This window comes from Mobula birostris, chromosome 1 (assembly GCF_030028105.1).
Source record: "Mobula birostris isolate sMobBir1 chromosome 1, sMobBir1.hap1, whole genome shotgun sequence".
NCBI classification, from domain to species: Eukaryota; Metazoa; Chordata; class Chondrichthyes; order Myliobatiformes; family Myliobatidae; genus Mobula; species Mobula birostris.
Window position 1 is genome coordinate 252,391,491 of NC_092370.1, and position 24,954 is coordinate 252,416,444.

At 45.6% G+C, this 24,954-nt stretch overlaps 1 protein-coding gene across 2 annotated transcripts in view; it reads right to left on the bottom strand.

Moving 5' to 3' along the window:
* The window catches only part of golga5 (golgin A5), a 94,177-nt gene that overhangs the window by 54,778 nt on the left and 14,445 nt on the right, over positions 1–24,954 (bottom strand). For both annotated transcript variants that reach the window (XM_072274814.1, XM_072274813.1), the window contains exons 2-3: positions 10,444–11,055; positions 3,663–3,890 (exon numbers count right to left, since the gene is read on the bottom strand). In XM_072274814.1, coding sequence (XP_072130915.1) covers positions 3,663–3,890; positions 10,444–11,023 — 808 coding nt within the window. In that variant the 5' untranslated portion in view covers positions 11,024–11,055. The remainder of the gene's footprint in view (positions 1–3,662; positions 3,891–10,443; positions 11,056–24,954) is intronic.

A 24,954-nucleotide genomic window follows, 5' to 3' on the forward strand; every position in this document is an offset into this window, starting at 1 on the left:
CCTGGGTGTCTCTAGATTGCGTCCACAGAATTGTCTCTGTTCCTCAAACTATAAAATCGCCTATCACTACTACAGTCTGCTTCAGCTCCTCTTCTCCACCACAGTGCCAGAGAGCAGTCGCTGCAGCTCCCCTCTGGTACGTCGTCCTGCTCAAGTGTCCAAAACTGTCTACTTGTTATTGAGGGGAACGGCCACAGGGGTGCTCTGCACTAGCTGTCTATCTCCCTTTCCTCTCCTGACACTCACCCAGTTACTTGCATCCCGCAACTTTGGGCTGACTACCTCCCTGTAGCTCCCGTCTATCATTTCCTCAGTCTCCCATATGAGTCAAAGGTCTTTGAGCTGTAGCTCCAGTTCTTTAAAATGTTCTGAGGAGCTGCACCTGGTGTAGATGTGGCTATCTGGGAGGCACTAACAGATGAGGAATGAGAAATAAAGAGGATGAAGAAACTTATCAGATACTTAGCTCACACAAGCCTAATAAGCCAAAGCCACTCCAACAACGGTCCAGCCACACAACGGCTTCTCCGCTTACCCTGCCTTATTTTTGTCTTTTCTAGTGAACACCTAGATAGAGTGGCCATGGAGATGTTTCCTATGGGGGGAGTCTAAGGCCAGAAAGCACAGCATCACAATGCAAGGATGTCCCTTTACAACAGAGATGAGGAAGAATTTCTTTAGCCAGAGGGTAGTGAATATGTGCAATGCAATGCATTGCCACGGACACCTGTGGAGACCAAGTAGGTAGGTACTGTATACTTAAAGCAAAGGTTGATAAGTTCTTGATTAGTAAGGATATCAAAGGTTATGGGTAGAAGGCAGGAGAACAGGGTTGAGAGGGATAATAAATCAGCATGATGGAATGGCGGAGCAAACTCGGCGGGCCGAAACACTGATTGTTTATTCATTTCCACAGGTGATGCTGCCTAATGTTTTATGGTCTTATAATTTGTCACTGTCGTGTCAATTTCCATACTTTCAAATAATAAATTCTTTATTTTTCGTTTGTTTTCAGCCAGGCTTTGTGTTGGTGGAGCATATCCACATCCAAATGACACTCATTCACACGTTTGAGCCGACAACACACTCTGGAATTCTGCGTCATTCAATGCTCTTTTCAGACTGCAGCTGCCAAAAATAGATTCCATCTTCCCCTCCGAGACACTGACTCACCTGTGCCGGATATTCCTCAGCTGCTTATTAGCTGTTAATAAGTGCTGTATAAAGAAAGACTGCAGGGGAGTTCAGTCTCTCACACAAGGTCCAAACCTGTACTGAACTCCTGTCAAAATCAGTAGCCCCATTAGTGCTTCTCCCTCTTACTTTAGCTCAGGAATACAGACGTCAATGTTGTCAGTATGAAACAGTGAAGCTGTCCTTCATTGAAGATAGTGCCTGCAAACAAAGCGACCAAGGGCAACATCCTTCAGACAGTTCAAGAAAGTCAAACAAGAGACAATCTGCAGATGCTAGAAATCCAAGCAACACAACAAAATGCTGAAGGAATTCAGCAGGCCAGGCAGCATCTCTGGAAAAGTGTACAGTCGATATTTTGGGCTGAGAACCTTCGGCAGCACTGGAGGAAAACAGATGAGTAGATTTAAAAGGTGGGGAAGGGGAGAGAGAAACACAAGGTGGTATGTGAGGGGGAGGGATGAAGTACTGAGCTGGGAAGCTGTTTGGTGACAGCAACAGACAGCCATGGAAGAAACAAAAGGGGGAGGCGATGGGCAGGCAAGGACTTAAGGTGAGAGAGGGAAAAGGGGATGGGGAATGGTGAAGTGGGGGGGGGGGGGCATAACCAGAAGTTCAGGAAATCGATATTCATGCCATCAGGTTGGAGGCTACCCAGACTTCCTCCACCATCTCTCGCAATTCCTTTCATCTCCGCCGCATCTGCTCTCAGGTTGAGGCTTTTCATTCCAGGATGAGGGAGATGTCTTCCTTTTTAAAAGAAAGGGACTTCCCTTCCTCCACCATCAACTCTGCTCTCAAACGCATCTCCCCCATTTCACGCACATCTGCTCTCACTCCATCCTCCCGCCAGCCCACTAGGAATAGGGTTCCCCTGGTCCTCGCCCACCACCCCATCAGCCTCTGGGTCCAATGTATTATTCTCCGTAACTTCCGCCACCCTCCAACGAGATCCCACCACTAAGCACATATTTCCCTCCCCCCCTCTCTCTGCCTTCCGCAGGGATTGCTCCCTACGCGACTCCCTTGTCCATTCGTACCCCCCATCCCTCCCCACTGATCTCCCTCCTGGCACTTATCCTTGTAAGCGGAACAAGTGCTACACATGCCCTTACACTTCCTCCCTCACCACCATTCAGGGCCCCAGACAGTCCTTCCAGGTGAGGCGACACTTCACCTGTGAGTCAGCTGGGGTGATATACTGCGTCCGGTGCTCCCGATGTGGCCTTCTATGTATTGGTGAGACCCAACGCAGACTGGGAGATCATTTTGCTGAACACCTATGCTCTGTCCGCCAGAGAAAGCAGGATCTCCCAGTGGCCACACATTTTAATTCCACATACCATTCCATTCTGATATGTCTATCCATGGCCTCCTCTACTGTAAAGATGGGGCCGCATTCAGGTTGGAGGAACAACACCTTATATTCCGTCTGGGTAGCCTCCAACCTGATGGCATGAACATTGACTTCTCTAACTTGCGTTAATGCCCCACCTCCCCTTCGTACCCCATCCATTATTTATTCACATACACACATTCTTTTTCTCTCTCTCTCCTTTTTCTCCCTCTGTCCCTCTCACTACACCCCTTGCCTATCCTCTGGTTCCCCCCTCCCCTTTTTCCTTCTCCTGGGCCTCCTGTCCCATGATCCTCTCATATCCCTTTCACCAATCACCTGTCCAGCTCTTGGCTCCATCCCTCCCCCCCCCCCCGTCTTCTCCTATCATTTTGGATCTCCCCTCCACTTTCAAATCTCTTACTAGCTCTTCCTCCAGTTAGTCCTGACGAAGGGTCTCGGCCTGAAACGTCGATTGTATCTCCTCCTAGAGATGCTGCCTGGCCTGCTGCGTTCACCAGCAACTTTGATGTGTGTTGCCAGAATATAAGGTGTGGCCTGATCGCGTCAGTAGAGCAGGCCATGGATTGACATATTGGAATAAGAATGGGAAGTGGTATGTCAGAGGGCTGCAGAGATCACAGAGGGGGAGCAGTGAGAGAGGGGTTCACTGCACTCCCGTTAAAGGGAAGATTTAAGAGAGAATGGGTAGAACAGACCGTGGCAACTGACACCGAACCAGGATGGCAGACTGTGGGTATTTTGGTCAATTGGAGAACTCGTGAAGATATTTCTCCGTCCTCTTTGAACAGAACCTCTGGAACCACATCTCAGAAATAATTATCTATTGTAACATGCACAAAATGCTGGAGGAATTCAGCAGGTCATGCAGCATTAATGCAGTGAATAAGTGGTTGGCATTTTGGACCAAAACCTGATAAGGTTACGACCCAAAACATCAACACTTTATTCCTCTCCATAGATGCTGCCTGTCCTGCTGACTCCTTTATCAACTTGTGCGTGTTGCGTTAGTTTTCCGTCATCTGCAGAATCTCTTGTATTTACAATGACCTATTCATGGAAAGGAGAACCAGCACTTGCCACATACCTAAAGCTTCAATTCCCTTCTTACCTTCTTGAGTTTGCACTGATTTCTGAATCACCGAAGCCATTTCTTGGTTTAAGGAGTTCACCTCATTCCGCAACAACTGGTTTTCAAGCCGAAGGTTTGATAGCTCTTGTGACTGATTCTCATCCTTATTCAAGAAAGTTGTGCCTCCTGCATTCCCCAATGCTTCTTCCTTTGATGGCTCTATTTGGGTACTCTGATTCACACTGGAGCTTTCCAATCTTTCTGAATCTTTTAAAATAACAATTAATAAATCAATCTAATAGTATACATGGAAATTCAGTTTACAATTCAAAGTTTCCAATATTTATACAAATAAATTGTAAGTCAATGATTTGCCTGTCGGCAGTTGTTGTGATGAGGAACAGGCCCTTCCAGGCCGTCACCTCAGCAACACCCCACAACCCCGCTTCAACCCAGATCTAATCACCGGACAATTTACAATGACCCAGCGTATCTTTGGACTGTGGAGGAACCGGAACATCCAAGAAAAACCATGGAAGGACGTACAGAGACTCCCTACAGGGAATATTGGAATTTGACTCTGAACTACAACATCCTGAGCTGTAATAGCATAGCACTAACCGCTATTTGCTATTACCACTTCAAAATCTGTTTCAGTGAATCAGTTTACTAACGTTCCAGTACAAAATATTTATGATAGATTCTTCAGGATTTTACGTGTACAGCATTCCTTATTAGGATTGCAGATCAGTAGTTTCGGAAGCCTTCGTAACTAAATAATCGTATTGACAGAATTAATTTTAACGATCAAAAATTGTATGCAACTCCAATTTGGGTTAGTTGACCTTTGTGCCCATTGGCCCAACATGGTGCCTAGTTCAAGGAGGCCCACTGGTTAGAAACATAGAAAACCTACAGCACAATACAGGCTCTTTGGTCCACAAAGCTGTGCTGAACACGTCCCTACCTTAGAAATTACTAGGGTTACCCATAGCCCTCTATTTTTCTAAGCTCCACGTACCTATCCAAAAGTCTCTTATAAGACCCTAGGGAATTGAGTAGAAGAGCAAGGAAATCCTTTTGCATTTGTACAGGGCCCTGGTGAGACCACACCTGGAGTATTGTGTGCAGTTTTGGTCTCCAGGGTTAAGGAAGGACATCCTGGCTGTGGGGGAGGTGCAGCGTAGGTTCACTAGGTTAATTCCTGGGATGTCCGGACTGTCTTACGCAGAAAGGTTAGAGAGACTGGGCTTGTACACGCTGGAATTAAGGAGATTGAAGGGGGATCTGATTGAGACATATAAGATTATTAAGGGATTGGACAAGGTAGAGGCAGGAAATATGTTCCAGATGCTGGGAGAGTCCAGTACCAGAGGGCATGGTTTAAGAATAAGGGGTAGGTCATTTAGGACAGAGTTGAGGAGGAACTTCTTCTCCCAGAGAGTTGTGGAGGTGTGGAATGCGCTGCCTCAGAAGGCAGTGGAGGCAATTCTCTGGATGCTTTCAAGAAGGAGCTAGATAGGTATCTTATGGATAGGGGAATCAAGGGTTATGGGGACAAGGCAGGAACCGGGTATTGATAGTAGATAATCAGCCATGATCTCAGAATGGCGGTGCAGGCTCGAAGGGCCGAATGGTCTATTGTATCCGCCTCCACCACCGTTGTTGGCAGCCCATTCCACGCACTCACCACTCTGAGTAAAAAAACTTACCCCTGACATTTCCTCTGTACGTGCTCCCCAGCACCTTAAACCTGTGCCCTCTTATGGCAACCATTTCAGCCCTGGGAAAAAGCTTCTGACTATCCATACGATCAATGCCTCTCATCACCTTATACACCTCTATCAGGTCACCTCTGTCGCTCCAAGGAGAAAAGGCCAAGTTCACTCAAACTGTTTTTCATAAGGCATGCTCCCCAATCCAGGCATCATCCTTGTAAATCTCCTCTGCACCCTTTCTATGGTTTCCACATCCTTCCTGTGGTGAGGTGACCAGAACTGAGCACAGTACTTCAAGTGGGGTCCTATATAACTGCAACATTACCTCTCCACTCCTAAGTTCAATTCCACGACTGATACAGGCCAATACACCATATGCCTTCTTAACCACAGAGTCAACCTGCACAGCTGTTTTGAGCGTCCTATGGACTCGGACCCCAAGATCCCTCTGATCCTCCACGCTGCCAAGAGTTTTACCATTAATACTATATTATGGTTGTAATGAAAAATCTCAAATTATTTTCCTCCACTGCACAACTAGAAAATAAATCCACACTCTAATATGCAAATCCATCTATTTTTGAAGTGTCAAGATCCAGCAAAAGAAAAAAATATTTCTGGCATAAATCAAGTAGTGTGTAGATTGTATATCGGTCACCCAGAACAGCACAGTCAATAATTTTTTCTACTCTGCTTTATTTCTATGGCAACAGATTCTAAATGTATTACTACCAATTTCAAGAGAAAACATTTCTCTGTCCATTATCAGAACTTCTCCTGCAGCCTCCCATCTGATTTGAAAACCTACTCCAAGCTCAAGCAAGATTCACTCTCGCATTACCAGTTCTTCTGCCACTCTCTATCCACTCCCTCGCCAAACTTCACAACGCCCGAGATTCCTATTTTCATGTTGTTTTTCCTAACTACATTCCATAAGACCATAATATACAGGAGCAGAATTCGGCCATTTGGCCCATCATATCTGCTCCACCATTTCACCATGGCTGATCCATTTTTCCTCTCAGTCCCAATCTCTAGCCTTCACTCTGTATCCCTTCATGCCCTGACTAATCAAGAATTTATCAACCTCTGCCTTAAATATACATAAAAACTTGGCCTCCACAGCTGCCAGTGGCAAAAAAAATCCAGATTCACCACTCATTGATTAAAGAAATTTCTCCTCATCCCTGTCCTAAGAGGACGCCCCTCTATTCTGAGGCGGTGACCTCTGGTCTTAGACTCTCCCACCACAGGGAATATCCTCTCCACAGCCACTTTATCAAGACCCTTCACCATTCGATAGGTTTCAATTAGGTTGAAACTCCTCATCCTTCTGAATTCCAGTGAATACAGGCTCAGAGCCATCAAACATTCTTCATATGTCAAGCCATTCACTCCTGGAATCATCTTCATGAACGTCCTTTGAACCCTCTCCAGTTTCAGGACACCCTTTCTAAGATGAGGGGCCCAAAATTGTGCACAATACTCCATGTGAGGCCTCACCAATGCTTTATAAAGTCTCAACTTTATATTTTTGTCCTCTTAAAATTAATGTTAACATTGCATTTACCTTCTTCACCACTGACTCAACCTGCAAATTAACCTTCAGGGAATCCTGCACAAGGACTCCCAAGTCCCTTTGCACCCCAGTTTTGTATTTTCTCTCCATTTAGAAAATAATCAACCCTTTCATTTCTTCTACAAAGTGCATGATCATACACTTTCCTGACACTATATTCCATCCGCCGCTTCTTTGCCCATTCTCCTAATCTGTCTAATCCTTCTGTAGCCTCTCTACTTCCTCAAAACTACCTGCCCCTGCACCTTTCTTTGTATTGTCTGTAAACTTTGCAAAAAAGCAATCAATTCCATCATCCAAATCATTGACATATAACGTAAAAAGAATCGGTCTCAACACAGACCCCTGTGGAACACCACAGTCATTGGCAGCCAACCAGAAAAGGCTCCCTTTATTCCCACTCTTTGCCTCCTGCCAATCAGCCACTGCTTTATCCATGCAAGAATCTTTCCTGTAATACCATGGCCTCGTAGCTTATTAAGCAGCCTCATGTGTGGTACCTTGTTAAAGGCCTTCTGAAAATCCAAGTACACATCAACTGATTCTCCTTTGTTACTTCTCTATCTTACTTGTTATTTCTTCAAAGAATTCCAACAGATTTGTCAGGCAAGATTTTCCCTTGAGGAAAGCATGCTGACTATGGCCTATTTAGTCATGTGCCACAAAGCAGCAGAAACCACATCTTTAACAATCAACTCCAACATTTTCCCAAATCAATGAAGTCAGACTCACAGGCCTAAAATTTCCTTTCTTCTGCCTCTCTCTCTCGAAGACTGAAGTGACATTTGCAATTTTCCAGTCTTCCAGAACCATTCCAAAATCCAGTGATTCTTGAAAGATCATTACTAACACCTCCACAATCTCTTCAGCCATCTCTTTCAGAACTCTGGCGTAGACACCATCTGGCCGGGTGATTTATCTATAGACCATAAGACATAGGAGCAGAATTAGGCCATCGGCCCATCCAGTCTGCTCCGCCATTCAATCATGACTGATCCTTTTTTTCCTCTCCTCAACCCAGTTCCTGGCCTTCTCCCTATAACCTTTGATGCCATGTCCAATCAAGAACCTATCAATCTCTGCCTTAAGTACACCCAACGACCTGTCCTCCACAGCTGCATGTGGAACAAATTCCACAAATTCACCACCTTTTCAATGGGCGCCCCTCTATCCTGAGGCTGGGCCTTCTTGTCCAAGACTCTCCCACCATGGGAAACATTCTTTCCACATCCACTCTGTCTAGGCCATTCAACATTTAAAAGGTTTTTGATGGTGATACTTTGAACAATATCCTAATCTCTGAAATTCTTATTACTTCCTTTCTTTCTGTCTTTCTTTCAGGATACAGTGGGCAACAGGCCCTTCTCTCCCTACGAGCCACGCTGCCCATCTATTTAACCCTCACCAAATCACAGGACAATTTACAATGACCAATTAACCTACTAACGGGTATGACTTTGGACTGTGGGAGGAAACTGGAGCCCCTGGAGGAAACCCACACACGCTCCCAGAAACATGGGGTGCTACCGTGGTGCCCCACACAGTAATGAGAAGAAATTTTCGAATGAAAGAAGGACACTACCATGGCTGACAAGTGAAGTCAGAGCCAAAGTAAAAGCAAAAGAGAGGGTATACAAGGAAGCCAGAGCTAGTGGGAAGATAGAGGATTGGGAAGCTTTTGAAAACTTGCAGACGGAAACTGAGAAGGTCATTAGATGAATTATGAAATGAAGCTGGCAACCAATATCAAAGAAGGGTTGTATTCCCTGGAGTTCAGGAGAATGAGGGGGGATCTCATAGAAACATTCTAAATGTTAAAAGGCCTGAACAGATTAGATACGGCAAAGTTATTTCCCATGGTAGGGGAATCTAGGACAAGAGGGCACGACTTCAGAATTGAAGGACATTCATTTAGAACAGAGATGCGGAGAAATTACTTTAGTCAGAGTGTGGTAAATCTGTGGAACTTGTTGCCATGAGTGACTGTGGAGGCCAAGTCATTGGGTGTATTTAAGGTAGAGATAGATAGGTTCTTGATTACCCAGGGCATCAAAGGGTATGGGGTGAAGGCAGGGGAGTGGGGATGACTGGAAGAATTGGATCAGCCCATGATTGAATAGCGGAGCAGACTCGATGGGCCAAATGGCCTACTTCTGCTCCTATATCTTATGGTCACACTGTATTCTACTTCCAGATTCAAGATTGTTTAACCTCATTTCCAGTAAACAAATGTCAATAACAAAATAATTGTTACTCCAGATCCGATGCAGCACAAAAGGTAAAGAACAGAATCAGATTCTGCCGAACAATCCTACAGCTTAGAAAAGTAACTGTTCCTGAGTCTGCTGGCCCTGGTGTGGATACCACACAGCCTCCTCCCTGATGAGAGTGGCACAAACAGTCCACGAGCAGGGTAGGTGAGGTCCCCATGATGTGACTGGCCCTTTTCCAGCATCTTTCTCTATAACTGTCCTCAGTGCTTGGCTGGTGCCTGGTGATGTCTTAACCATTGGCTGCAGTGCAGCCTGTACACTAATCAGAGATGTGGCTTGTTAGAATGCACTTTCGTCCTTAAATCCGAGCCCTCTCCCCACCAGGGAGCCAGGTTCATCCCACATCATCAGTTTAATACTACCCGCGGCAGCCCACAAGAGACATCCCCAACGCTAATCCTAACTTCCAATGGACCAACTAAGCCGGACAGCACCCCAAATAAACCAAGCCATACCCTCACAAAGGGGCTTACGTAACACCAGGCCCCACCATCCCCTCTCACATCCCCAGTCCTCAGCCCTACCCCTAAACCTAACATCTCCAACACACCCCCATAAACCCAAGCCCTCTTCTCCCCCCCCAGGGGCCAAATTCACCCAACATCACCAGCAGTTCAGTTCCTCTTTCAAACATCCCCCTCTCCTTCAAGGTCCTGCACTACCCCTCCCCCACACTGTCAATTCCCACCCCACCTTCCTTCACCGTGAAACCTCCACCCCTAGTTGGCAATCAGTGGTGAGCATGTGGTCCAAAGGAATGTGAAGCAGTACATTTGGCATCAGCTTGGTTGCAGGAGCTGCCAGGAGGTGACGTGATATGTCATCCAACCGCCTTAGGGGCTCCACTCCGGATTTGTGTAGGGTTTACTCCTTAGCCTTCTCTTCTCCTGAAAACACCCACAAGGCAGTGGGATCCATAACCCTGGATAGGGGCCCATACCGGGTACTGTCAGCCGGAGCCAGCTGAGCCCAGGACTCGTGTACGGCAGGGTCGTCACGCCCTGTATAGTGACATATGGAGCCGCTACCCACTACCTACACTATTTAAGCCTGGCCTAATCACTGTCCTGTGATTAGGCCAGGCTTAAACAGGCGGGTTGCTGTACGGTACGATTCACTGGACTCGAAGGAGCTCTTCTGTGCTGTATCTCTAAAGAAAATACATCCATAAAATGTTCTATCTGCATAACTGAAATTGTGTATAGAAAATTAGTAAACAATAATTTGTTTTCATTGAAACTTTTTCTTACCATATCCAGAAGCAGAACTGTCCTTGATAAAGCTCTCCTCAGCCGTCTTACTATTGGTGCCCAATTTTACTGAACTGTGACTAGAAGTCCGAGAATGAGTCTTTGGTGTGGTAGGCTTTGCTACCTCTTGCTTAGTGTCCACCTTTCCATTTAATAATTTTTCTGAACTATTTAGGAAATCAAAAAGTTGGTCATCATTGGGCTCGTTCCGTTTTGGTCGCACGAACTGCACCGAGGGCCTGCTTTGAGAAGAGCTTGCAGGCACACCAGCCGAGGTGTCAACATTCGATGGTGATGATACATTAGAAACTCCAGCCAAAAGGGTGGCCTTCTGTCTCTTAATGTTACTGGCAGCGGAGGAGACATAATCAGGGCTTGTGTGGATCTGCTGATCAGATTTACGACTCAGCTGGTTCAGGGCCGAATACTGGCTCTGAGAAGTGGCTCCGTCACTATCGCTGTGCGGGTGTGTGGCTGTGGCGGCATTATGGGGTGCATTCTGCAGTGCAGCCGCAGCCCCCTGGTCCACTTTGTTCAGGAAGTTTTCCGCCTTCCCTGCCAAATCAGCAAACCATGACATTCTGAACTGAGATCAAAGATTTATAACATGACCTAATAACAAAAGAACAAAAAGCACACCTTAGTCCACAAACTAACATCTTAGTCCACACACACCTTAATTAGTTGATATGAAACAAAGCTGGAGGCCAAACATTTTAATTCCGATTCCATCCTCATTTCCAAAGCCTTCTCTCGTGCCACCCTCAGGGTGGAGGAGCAACAGCTTATATTCCATCTGGGTACCTTCCAACCTGATGGCATGATTACTGACTACTCTTCCAGTAAACAAATGCAACCCCTCTCACCATATTCCCCACTCTGATAATAAATTTTAGATTTAATACATTATTTGTTACTGAGTTCAATGATAGTTTGCCTTTTTTATGCCTTTTTAACTACTTCCATGAAACCTCTGCTAATTGAGGCAGCCGCTGAATTGGGCCAAAATATACTGGTCCCGACTGGTCCCAATTAACGGGAATGCACTGTATAATAAATCGACAAATAGGACCATTTCATATTTTAGCTCTTCTCACCTTCCTATCATTTCCCCCTGGGTCCTGCAGCTGTACAGGGCCCTTGTGAGACCACACCTGGAGTACTGTGTGCAGTTTTGGTCTCCAAATTTGAGGAAGGACATTCTTGCTATTGAGGGAATGCAGCGTAGGTTCACAAGGTTAATTCCTGGGATGGCGGGACTGTCACTATGTCGAAAGATTGGAGCGACTGGGCTTGCATACGCTGGAATTTAGAAGGCTGAGAGGGGATCTTATTGAAACATATAAGATTATTAAGGGATTGGACACACTGGAGGCAGGAAGCATGTTCCTGCTGATGGGTCCAGATCCAGAGGCCACAGTTTAAGAATAAGGGGTAGGCCATTTAGAACGGAGTTGAGGAAAAACTTTTTCACCCAGAGAGTGGTGGATGTATGGAATGCTTTGCCCCAGAAGGCAGTGGAGGCCAAGTCTCTGGATGCTTTCTTGAAAGAGATGGATAGAGCTCTTAAAGATAGTGGAATCAAATGTTATGGGGATAAGGCTGGATACTGATCGTGGATGATCAGCCATGATCACAGTGAATGGCGGTGCTGGCTCGAAGGGCTGAATAGCCTACTCCTGCACCTATTGTCTATTGTCCTGGGTCCTTCCCTCGCTCCCCTTCTATCAGATTCTTTCTTCTCCAGCCCTTTACCTTTCCCACCCACCTGGCTTCACGTAGCACCTTTCAGCAAGCCTCTTTCACTTCCTCCCCCCTTCTTGCAGGCGTACTCAATAAATCCAATAACCATAATAGAATCAATGAAAGACCACACCAACAGGGCGGACAATGTGTGCAAAAAAACAACAAACTGTGCATTTACAAGAAGAAAGATTAGAAAAACAGTAATACTAAAGAAAGAAACAATAAATATTGAGAACACGAGATGACGAATCCTTGAAACTGAGTCCAGAGTTTATGGGAAAAACCAGTGTCCGGGTGAGTGAAGTTATCCCCTTTGGTTGAGGGGTAGTAACTGTTCCTGAACTTGCTGGTGTGAGTCCTGAGTCTCCTGTACCTCCTTCCTGATGGCAGCAATGAGAGGCGATAATTGCATCCTCCAAATCTTGATTTTCATTGCAATATTCAAAATGATTTTCGATACCTTTAAATTCTTCATAGCTTAAAAACAATAGAAGGCAACTAAAAAAGCCATGGGGGTGGGGGGGGGGAGAGATGAAAAATGAAGGCAAGATAGCCAATATCAAAAAGGATACCAAACATTTTTTGAGATATTTCAAGAGTAAAAGAGGTGAGAGTATATATTGGACCACTGGAAAATAAATCAGAATCAGGCTTATTATCACCAGTATGTGACGTAAAATTTGTTAACTTAGCAGCAGCAGTTCAATGCAATACATAATCTAACAGAGAGAGAAAAAAAACAAATAACTTTTTTTTTTAAAGTAAATCAATTATGTATATTGAATAGATTTTTTTAAAACATGCAAAAACAGAAATACTGTATATTAAAAAAAAAGTGAGGTAGTGTCCAAAGATTCAATGTCCATTTAGGAATGGGATGGCAGAGGGGAAGAAGCTGTTCCTGAATCGCTGAGTGTGTGCCTTCAGGCTTCTGTACCTCCTACCTGATGGTAACAGTGAGAAAAGGCCATGCCCTGGGTGCTGGAGGTCCTTAATAATGGACGCTGCCTTTCTGAGACACCACTCCCTAAAGATGTTCTGGGTAATTTGTAGGCTAGTACCCAAGATGGAGCTGACTAGATTTACAACCTTCTGCAGCTTCTTTCGGTCCTGTGCAGTAGCCCCTCCATACCAGACAGTGATGCAGCCTGTCAGAACGCTCTCCACGGTAGAGGTTTTGAGTAGATTTGCTGACATGCCAAATCTCTTCAACCTCCTAAGAAAGTCTAGCCACTGTCTTGCCTTCTTTATAACTACATCGATATGTTGGGACCAGGTTAGGTCCTCAGAGATCTTAACACCCAGGAACTTGAAACTGCTCACTGTCTCCACTTCTGATCCCTCTATGAGGATTGGTGTGTGTTCCTTTGTCTTACCCTTCCTGAAGTCCACAATTAGCTCTTTCGTCTACCGGGCGATAGATACTATGGCAGCCACATTATTCTTCTTCACACTGGTATAATTATTGCCTTTTTAAAGCAAGTGGGAACTTCCACCCGTAGCAGTGAGAGGTTGAAAATGTCCTGAACGGAGTTTATTTTATGTATATATTCTTTGCCATGCTGCAAAACATTGAGCTGCTAAACTGTGTTTCATTGCTCCACAACAATGACAATAAAGATATTCTTATTCTTAATACTCCCGCTAGTTGGTTGGCACTGGTTTTCAGAGCCTTACCAGGTACTCCATCGGGACTTTACGCCTTGCGAGGGTTTACTCTATTTAAAGACAGCCTAACATTGGCCTCTGAGACAGAGATCACAGGGTCATCAGGTGCAGCAGGGATGTCCACAGCTGTAGTTATATTCTCCCTTTCAAAGCGTGCATAGAAGGCATTGAGTTCATCTGGTAGTGAAGCATCGCTGCCATTCATGCTGTTGAGTTTCGCTTTGTAGGAAGTAATGATGCTGGAGAGGTAGTATTGGGAGATAAGGATTGGCAGATAAACTGAATAAGTATTTTGCATCAGTTTTCACTGTGGAAGACTGTGGCAGCCTGCTGGAACTCCAGAGTGTCAGGGGGTTAGAAGTGTATGAAATTGCCATTACTGGAGAGAAGGTTCTTGGGAAACTGAAAGGTCTGAAGATAGATAAATGACCTGGACTAAATGGTCTACACCCCAGAGTCCTGAAACTGGTGACCGAAGAGACGGTGGAGGCATAGTAATGATCTTTCAAGAATCAATTGTCTCTGGCATAGCTCCAGAGGACTGGAAAATTGCAAATGTCACTCCACTCTTCAAAAAGGGAGGAAGCAAAAGAAAGGAAATTATAGACCAGTTAGCCTGACCTCAGTGGTTGGGAAGATATTGGAGTTGATTATTAAGAATAAAGGTTTGGGGTACTTGTGATGAAGTTTAAGGGAATGGGGGATTCTCAAGATTCCTGTAAACAATGGATTCGGAACTGACTATGTCTGTGACTGCAGTGTGTTTGAATAATGTCTCACAGCTGCCTTCTTTGGAGCAAGATGATTAAAGTTCGCCCAGATCCACATAAGATGTCTGGGCTTTTCACACCTTTTGATTTTGACAAAAAGCAGTACCTAATGGAAATTAGACAGAACATTCCTTTCTTAATTAAAGCATAAATTTAATGGATGTTCTTATCTTTGTAATTAAGTTGTGGCTCCAGCAAACCAGGTAGGACATTTCTTTCTTTAATTAAGGTGGCTGGAGTGTCTAACAAATTGATGGTACTTTTGTATCAATAGTCCATTGACTTGGCCGGAATGGTTATCAGACTGATTGTTCTTTGTATCAATAGTCCATTGACTTGGCCGGAATGGTTATCAGACTGATTGTTCTTTTGTATCGGTGGCCTTATAACTTCTGACAATTCGGACATTGGGCAGTGAACTTGTAGAACCGCCAGGGAGATGAGAAAGGGTCTCTCCCTGATGTCGGGTCCAGGTTCACTCGCCGGCTGAGCTCGAAGAAATAAACAGGTGAAAAGATAAGTAACGATCTTTTTGTGCTATTATTATTTGATCCAGCAAAGTTACGTTTACACTTGGAGGCAGATGATAAAATATGCCAAAGTCAGCATGGTTTCCTTAAAGGAAAATATTGCCTAACAATTCTGTTGGAATTCTTTGAAATAACAAGCAGGATAGACAAAGAAGAAACGGTTGAAGTTGTGTACTTAGATTTTTAGAAGGTCTTTGACAAGGTGCCACACATGAGGCTGCTTAACAAGATAACAGCCCATGGTATTACAGGGAAGATTCTAGCATGGATAAAACACTGGCTGATTGGCAGGAGACAAAGACTGGGAAGAAAGGGAGCTTTTTCAGGTTGACTGTCGGTAACCAGTGATGTTCCACAGGGGGTCTGTGTTGGGACTGCTTTTTATGTTATATGTCAATGATATTGATGACAAAATTGATGGCTTTATGGCCAAGTTTGCAGATGATACAAAGATAGGTGGAGAGACAGGTAGTGTTGAGGAAGCAAGGGGGCTGCAGAAGGATTTTGACAGGTTAGGAGAATGGCAGGAAGTGTATGGTCATGCACTTTGGTAGAAGGAATAAAAGTATAGAATATTTCCTGAACAGGGAAAATATTCAAAAATCTGAGGTGCAAAGGTTAACTTGCAGGTTGAATTGGTAGAAAGGAAGGCAAATGTAATGTTAGCATTCATTTCGAAAGGACTAGAATATATAAAGCTTTGGTCAGCCTACATGGAGTACTGGGCTCCTTATCTGAGAAACGATATGCTGACGTTGGAGGAAGTTTAGAGGAGATTCATGAGAATGATTACAGGAATGAAAGGGTTATCATATGAGGAGCTTTTGATGGCTCTGCACCTGTACTCACTGAAATTTAGAATGTAGGGGGGATCTCATTGAAACCTATCAAATGTTGAAAGTCCTCGATAGAGTGGATATGGAGAGGATGTTTCTTATAGTGGGGAGTCTCGGACCAGAGGGCACAGCCTCAGAATGGAGAGACATCCACTTAGAATGGAGATGACAAAGGATTTCTTTAGCTGGAGGCTGATGAACCGACGGAATTTCTTGTCATAGGCAGCTGTGGAGTCCAAGTCATTGGCTGTATTTAAGGGAGAGGTTCATAGGTTCTTGATTAATCAGGGTGTGAAAGTTTACGAGGAGAAGGCAGGAGACTGGGGTTGAGAAGGATGGAATGGCAGAGCAGCCATGATGGGCCAAATGGCCTAATTCTCCTTCTATGTCTTATGGTGTTGTAGCTTCTAACTTGAAAAGCAGAGAAATTTTTCATTCACCTCCGGCCGTTTCTGGCATCTCCAAGCCTGAATGCTTGAAACCACACTGCACAGAACAGATCTGAATTGTCTTACTGCTTATTTCTCGCCAACTGTCAGAGACAAAATTCACTGCTTTTTGAGCACAAACATACACTATTTAAAAATTGTTTGCTTGAAGCACTGAGTGCTAATGACCATGCAAGTGCACATGACTGATGTTTGTTAGAAATTCCTTGGCAACAGTCTCCTGCCCCAATGAAGTGACATAGTGTTACAAATAAACAAAGAGAATCCCGGCGATTTTCTCCGTTTGTCCCTCACCTCTACTGAAAAAAAACATCAGGATCCGGTTTAATGTCACTGCATATATCATGAAATTTGTTTTGCCGCAGTACATTGCAATAAACAACGATAAATTACAAAAATATAATGTACATTCAAGAAATTAAATAAGTTGTGCAAAAAGAGAGCAAAAGAAGAAAAAATATTGAGGAAATGTACACGGGTTCATTGTCCGTTCAGAAATCTGATGGCGGGGGGACTGAGGTAGTGTACACGGGTTCATTGTCCGTTCAGAAATCTGATGGCAGGGGGACTGAGGTAGTGTACACGGGTTCATTGTCTGTTCAGAAATCTGATGGCGGGGGGACTGAGGTAGTGTACACGGGTTCATTGTTCATTCAGAAATCTGATGGCAGGGGGACTGAGGTAATGTACACGGGTTCATTGTCTGTTCAGAAATCTGATGGCGGGGGGACTGAGGTAGTGTACACGGGTTCATTGTCCGTTCAGAAATCTGATGGCGGGGGGACTGAGGTAGTGTACACGGGTTCATTGTCCGTTCAGAAATCTGATGGCAGGGGGACTGAGGTAGTGTACACGGGTTCATTGTTCATTCAGAAATCTGATGGCAGGGGGACTGAGGTAATGTACACGGGTTCATTGTCCATTCAGAAATCTAATGGTGGAGGAGGAGAAGAAGCTGTTGCTGAAATGTTGAGTGTGTGCCTTCAGGGCACGTGCTAGATGATGGGCCACCTCTGAGGCACCACCTTTCGAAGGCATCCTTTATGCTGGGGAGGCCAGTGCCCACAGCGGAGGTGGAACATTTCAGATGCAGCTTTCTAAGATTAACCAACTGACCCATATCCAACTTCCCATTTTTTAAATCACCAGCAAACAATGAAATAAAACACTGTAAAGTGGTGCAGAAAGGTGCTGTTGCAATAAATCACATAACATTAGTAAACAATGACCAGTAGTTCCAACACACACAATAGTTTCGTCTGAAGGCAGTACTCATTGGAGGATCAGAGATGGAGTGGATCAGTAACTTTAAATTCCTGGGTGTCACTATCTCAGAGGACCCGTCCTGGACCCATCTTACAAACGCAATTGCAAAGCAAGCACGACAGCACCTCTGTTTCCTTAGGAGTCCTAACGAAATTCGGCATGACATCAAAAACCTTGGCAAACCTATAGATGTGGGGCGGAAAGTGTGCTGACTGGCTGCATTACAGCCTGGTGTGGGAACACCAATGCTCTTGAAAGGGAAATCCAACAAAAGGTAGTGGATTCGGCCCAGTACAACCTTTCCAAACATTGAGCACATCTACATGAAACACCATGTAGTAAAGCAGCATTCAGCATCACAGATCCTCAGCACCCAAGCCATGCTCTTTTCTTGCTGGTAGAAGGTATCAAGGAAAGGAAAAGGAAATTGCCTTTTAAACTCATGAGAGAGCATAGGCCATTAACTTTTTGCTGTTGATGTTTCTGTAGCAGGCAATTTCTTTTTTACGAGGTCGAGTTGCTAGCTCGATGCTCAACGCAGCACCAATGGAAAGCATGCCTGGGCAGCCGGCTAGGTTCGAACTCGGGAGCCTTCACTCCAAAGTCCGGTGCTGATGCCACTACGCCACCAGCCGGCCAGGTAGAAGGTACAAGAGACCCAAAATTCGCACCACCTGGTTCAAGAACGGTTACTACCCCACAACCAGCAGCTCTTAAACAAAAGAGGATAATGACACTCATATACTGAGATGTTCCCACAACCAATGATCTCACCTTAAGGACTCTATCTTGTTATTTCGTTCTCTCGTTATTTATTGCTATTTATTTATGTTCGCATTTGCAGTGTGTTGTCTTCCATGGTCTTGCTGTTTCATTAATCCTGTTTATAGTTACTGTTCTATAGATTTACTGAGTATGCCCGCAGGAAAACGAATATTAGAGTTCCATGTGGTGACATGTATGTACACTGATATTAAATTTTACTTTGAACTTTTGAACTTTGAGAATACTTCATAAGACCATAAGACATAAAGCAGAATTAGGCCATTCAGCCCATCAAGTCTGCTCCACCATTCCATCATGGCTGATCCTGGATCCCACTCAACCCCATACTCCTGTCTTCTTGCCATATCCTTTGATGCCCAGACTGACCAGGAAACGATCAACTTCCATCTTAAATATACCCACGGACTTGGCCTCCAGCAGTCTGTAGAGCATTCCACAGATTTACTACTCTTTGGCTGAAAAAAAATTCCTCCTTACTTCTGTTCTAAAGGGTCACCCCTCAATTTTCAGGCTGTGCCCTCTAGTTCTGGATACCCCCACCATAGGAAACATCCTCTCCATATCCAGCCTGTCTAGTTCTTTCAACATTCAGTAGATTTCAATGAGATCACACCATATTCTAAATTCCAGTGAGAACAGGCTCTAAGCTGCCAAACCCTCCTCACATGTTAACCCCTTCATTCCCGGAATCATCCTCCTGAACCTCCTGTGGACTCTCTCCAATGACGACACATCCTGAGATATGGGGCCCAAAACCGTTGACAACACTCCAAGTGTGTCCAGACTAGTGTCTTATAAAGGCTCAGCGTTATCTCATCTCTCTTATATTCTATTCTCCTTGAAATAAATGCCAACATTGCTTTAGCCTTCTTTACCCCGGACTCAACCTGTAAATTAGCATTCGGGAGTCCTGCACAAGGATTCCCAAGTTCTTCTATACCTCGAATATTTGAATTTTCTCCCATTTTAGATAATAGACCACACTATTTTTCCTTTTAGCAAAATGCATTATGGTACATTACCCAACACTAGTCCATCTGCCAGTTTTTGTTCATTTCTCCAATTTGTCCAATTCCTGCTGCAATTGCATTGCTTCCTCAGTACTACCTACCCCTCCATCTGCTTTCATATCATCTGCAAACTTTGCCACAAAGCCATCAATTCCATTATCTAAATCATTGACAAACAATGTGAAAAGTAGCGGTCCCAATACTGACCCGAGTCACTGGCTGCCAACCAGAAAAGGTCCCTTTTATTCTCACTCGCTGCCTCCTGCCTGTCATCCATTCCTCTATCCAGCATCTTTCCTGTTACCCCATAGGATTTTATCTTGTTAAGCAGCCTCATGAGTGGCACCTTATCAAACGCCTTCTGAAAATCCAAGTAAATGACATCCACTGACTCTCCTTTGTCCACCCTGCTTGTTACTTCCTCGAAGAACCCTAACAAATTTGTTGGGCAAGATTTCCCTTTACTGAAACCATGCTGACTTTGCCTTATTTTATCATTCGTCTCCAAGCACCCCAGAACCTTATCCTTAATAATAGACTCCAACATTTTCCCAACCATTGAGGTTACGCTAAGGCTGTCTACAAGAAGGGTCAGAGCCGTCTCTATTTCCTGAGGAGACTGAGGTCCTTTAACATCTGCCGGACGATGCTGAGGATGTTCTACGAGTCTGTGGTGGCCAGTAAAATCATGTTTGCTGTTGTGTGCTGGGGCAGCAGGCTGAGGGTAACAGACACCAACAGAATCAACAAACTCATCCATAAGGCCAGTGATGTTATAGGGATGGAACTCGACTCTCTCACGGTGGTGTCTGAAAAGAGGATGCTGTCTAAGTTGCATGCCATCTTGGTCAATGTTTCCCATCCACTACATAATGTACTGGGTGGGCACAGGGGTACATTCAGCCAGAGACTCATTCCACTGAGACGCAGCACAGAGCGTCATAGGAAGTCATTCCTGCCTGTGGCCATCAAACTTTACAACTCCTCCCTTGGAGGGTCAGACACCCTGAGCCAATAGGCTGGTCCTGGACTTATTTCATAATTTACTGGCATAATTTACATATTACTATTTAACTATTATGGTTCTATTACTATTTATTATTTATGGTGCAACTGTAACAAAAACCAATTTCCCCTGGGATCAATAAAGTATGACTATGACAATGACTAACTGGTCTATAATTTCCTTTCTTTTGCCTTCCTCCCTTCTTAAAGAGTGGAGTGGCATTTGCAATCATCCAGTCCTCCGGGACCATGCCAGAGTCAAGTGATTCTTGAAAGATCATGACCAATGCATCCATTATCTCTTCAATAACCTCTCTCAGGACTCTGGGATGTAGTCCATCTTGTCCAGGTGACTTACTGACCTTAAGAGATTTGAGCACTTTTTCCCTTGTAATAGAAAAGGCGCTCATTCCTGCTCCCTGACACTCTCAGACCTCTGGCACACTGCGAGTATCTTCCACAGTGAAGCCAGATGCAAAGTACCCATTAAGTTCATCTGCCATTTCTTTGTCCCCCATTACTACCTCACCAGCATCATTTTCCAATGGTCCAATATCAACTCTCATCTCCCTTTTACTCTTTATAAAACTGAAAAAACTTTTGGTATCCTGCTTTATATTATCAGCTAATCTGCCCTCATATTTCATCTTTTCCCTTCTTATAGCTTTTTTAATTGCCTTTAGTTGGATTATAAAAGGTTCCCAACCATCCAATTTCCCACTCACTTTTGCTACCTTATGTGCCCTTTCCTTGGCTTTTATGCAGTCCTTAACTTCCCTTGTCAGCCATTGTTGCCTACCCCTGCCATCTGACAACCTTTTTTTCTGTGGGACCTATCTATCCTGTGCCTTGTGAACTATTCCCAGAAACTTCAGCCATCTCTGCTCTGCCATCATCCCTGACAGTATCCTCCTCCAACCAACCTGGACAAGCTCCTCTCTCATGCCTCTATAATTCCCGTTATTCCATTACAATACAGACACATGTGATTTAAGCTTCTCTCTCTTAAATTGCAGTATGCATTCAATCATATTATGATCACTGCCTCCTAAGGGTTCCGTTACATTAAGCTCCCTAATTAGATCTGGGTTATTACACAACACCTAATCTAAGATAGCATTTTCCAGAGTAGGCTCAAGCACAAACTGCTCTAAAAAGCCATCTCATAAGTATTCAACAAATTCCCTCTCTTGTGATGCAACACCAACCTGATTTTCCCAATCCCCTTGCATTTTGAAGTCCCCCAACATAATGCCTTTTCCAGCTCCCTTTGCAATCTCATCCCCACATCTTGGCTACTATTTAGAGGCCTATATATGATTCCCATAAAGGTATTTTCACCCTTGCAGTTTCTAAACTCCACCCACAAAGTTTCAACATTCTCTGATCTTATGTCGTCTCTTTCTAAAGATGTAATTCCATCTGTACCAACAGAGTCACACCACTGTCTCTGCCTTCCTGCCCGTCTTTTCGATACAAAATATATCCTTTGAAGTTCAGCTCCCAATTATGGCCTTCTTTCAGCCACGACTCAGTGATGCCCAGAAGGGTCTCTCTCCCTCTCGCTGTTCCTGGAGGAAAGTGCCCGCGTGTGTCCGGTCTCTCTCCCTCTCGCTGTTCCTGGAGGAGAGTGCCTGCGTGTGTCCGGTCTCTCTCCCTCTCGCTGTTCCTGGAGGAGAGTGCCTGCGTGTGTCCGGTCTCTCTCCCTCTCGCTGTTCCTGGAGGAAGGTGCCTGCGTGTGTCCGGTCTCTCTCCCCCTCGCTGTTCCTGGAGGAGAGTGCCTGCGTGTGTCTGGTCTCTCTCCCCCTCGCTGTTCCTGGAGGAAGGTGCCTGCGTGTGTCCGGTCTCTCTCCCCCTCGCTGTTCCTGGAGGAAGGTGCCTGCGTGTGTCCGGTCTCTCTCCCCCTCGCTGTTCCTGGAGGAAAGTGCCTGTGTGTATCTGGTCTCTCTCCCTCTCGCTGTTCCTGGAGGAAAGTGTCTGCGTGTGTCCGGTCTCTCTCCCTCTCGCTGTTCCTGGAGGAAGGTGCCTGTGTGTGTCCGGTCTCTCTCCCCCTCGCTGTTCTGGAGGAAGGTGCCTGCGTGTGTCCGGTCTCTCTCCCTCTCGCTGTTCCTGGAGGAAGGTGCCCGCGTGTGTCCGGTCTCTCTCCCTCTCGCTGTTCCTGGAGGAAGGTGCCCGCGTGTGTCCGGTCTCTCTCCCCCTTGCTGTTCCTGGAGGAAGGTGCCTGCGTGTGTCCGGTCTCTCTCCCCCTCGCTGTTCCTGGAGGAAGGTGCCTGCGTGTGTCCGGTCTCTCTCCCCCTCGCTGTTCCTGGAGGAAGGTGCCTGCGTGTGTCCGGTCTCTCTCCCTCTCGCTGTTCCTGGAGGAAAGTGCCTGTGTGTGTCCGGTCTCTCTCCCCCTCGCTGTTCCTGGAGGAAGGTGCCTGCGTGTGTCCGGTCTCTCTCCCTCTCGCTGTTCCTGGAGGAAAGTGCCTGTGTGTGTCCGGTCTCTCTCCCCCTCGCTGTTCCTGGAGGAAGGTGCCTGCGTGTCTCCGGTCTCTCTCCCTCTCGCTGTTCCTGGAGGAAAGTGCCTGCGTGTGTCCGGTCTCTCTCCCTCTCGCTGTTCCTGGAGGAAGGTGCCTGCGTGTGTCCGGTCTCTCTCCCCCTCGTTGTTCCTGGAGGAAGGTGCCTGCGTGTGTCCGGTCTCTCTCCCTCTCACTTGTTGCTGCTGAAAGGTGGTGGCAGAGTCCTGGGCTTTAGGTAAGGTTTAAGTGACCCTGTTGTTGGATTGTACTCTGTAAGTTGGCGTTATGATGTGTTTTCTGATTTCTGGTCACCCCTTTTTCATTGCTACTTTGTGCGGTTTTGGTCAAGCTGGGCTGATTCTGCGGCCTGAACTCCACAGATGACAACACGCTGGATTGAACTGAACTGAACTGAGCTAAGATAAATATTCCTCAACTCTTCTGATGACTTGTGGTTTGCTGTTTTATATTCTGCGGGTTTTGCTTGTGTTTTTATTGGTGGTTTTTTTTGCACATTGGGGGTTTGATACGTTTTCTTTCAACAGGCTCCATGATATTCTTTGTTTCGTGGCTGTCTGTAGAAAGATAAATCTCAGGGTTGTCTACTGCATATGCACTTTGAATCTTGGAAAGGGAGAAAGAAACTCTGATCTTAAACCTCCACTGCCTTGTGGCTACACCCACTCGCAGAAAAGATTTTGGATGTAAAGCAAGGGAAAAATCCAGAGCTGGTGTCCTACGTTGACTGGCAGCTCCTGCGACACTGCTGGTGCCAGACTGTATGATTTTCTGCTGTTCCTTTGGATTCATCAGCTACGTGGCCAGCAGTTTGCTCTCCATATTGCACAGCATATCAACAGACAGCTAGAATACAAACCCATGGTCAGTCCTCTGAGGCAGTGAAAACTACATGTTAACGGTTTAGGTGTATTGAAGGTTGACTTTAATAATTCATTCTTCAAACATAACATGGCCAGAACTCTACTTTACAAACTGCTGCAGTTTATTTTACAGATGGCCACATAGCACTGAAACTTACAATATCCTGCAATGACCTCATTTTAAGTCCTAGAAATCTGACCAAGCAACACATCCAAATGAGAATGGTCTTTGACTTGGCGTTGATTCAATTCCCTCACCAATACGATCAATGTCATGTTTAGCAGACAGGAGTCACGGCTTCAGTGGCGCTGTTAAAGAGCTGATGCTCTGCATTCTACGAACTATTTGTAATGCAACGCCATCAACTACAGGAAAGGAGTAACCATTCCCAATGGTGCTGACGGCCAGATGCCAGGAATTCAACTCTGGAGACCAAGAAAGCTACAAGAAGTACAGGCATGCTACCCGGAAAGCCACCTCATGGGCCAGGTGGAGATTCCAGACCACGCCTGAATCAACGAGGGATGCTTGACAGCTGTGGCAGGGCACCTCCTACAAAGTGAAATCAAGTGATATGGCAGACAGCAGGGTTTCGCTTGGATGACCGCGGAGGTGCGTGCGCTGCTGAGGACCCGTGACTCCGCCTTCAGAGCAGGTGACAAGGCAGCCCTAACAACAGCCAGGGCCAAACTGTCCCTGGCCATCAGAGAGGCAAAGCGTGCACACACCCAGCGGATCCACAGCCACTTCCAGGACAGTGGAGACACACGGCGCATGTGGAAGGGCATTCAGGACATCACCAACTACAAGACAACACCACCTGCCTGTGCTGGTGATACCTCCCTCCCAGATGCGTTGAATAACTTCTACGCTCGTTTTGAGGCGGAAAATGACGTGGCGGCGAGGAAGACCACCCCTCCTCCAAACAACCAGGTGCTGTGTCTTACCGTGGCCGATGTGAGGGGAACCCTGTGCAGGGTCAACCCACGGAAGGCTGCTGGTCCAGACAATATTCCTGGCAGAGTGCTCAGAGGATGTGCAGACCAGCTAGCTGAGATTCTCACT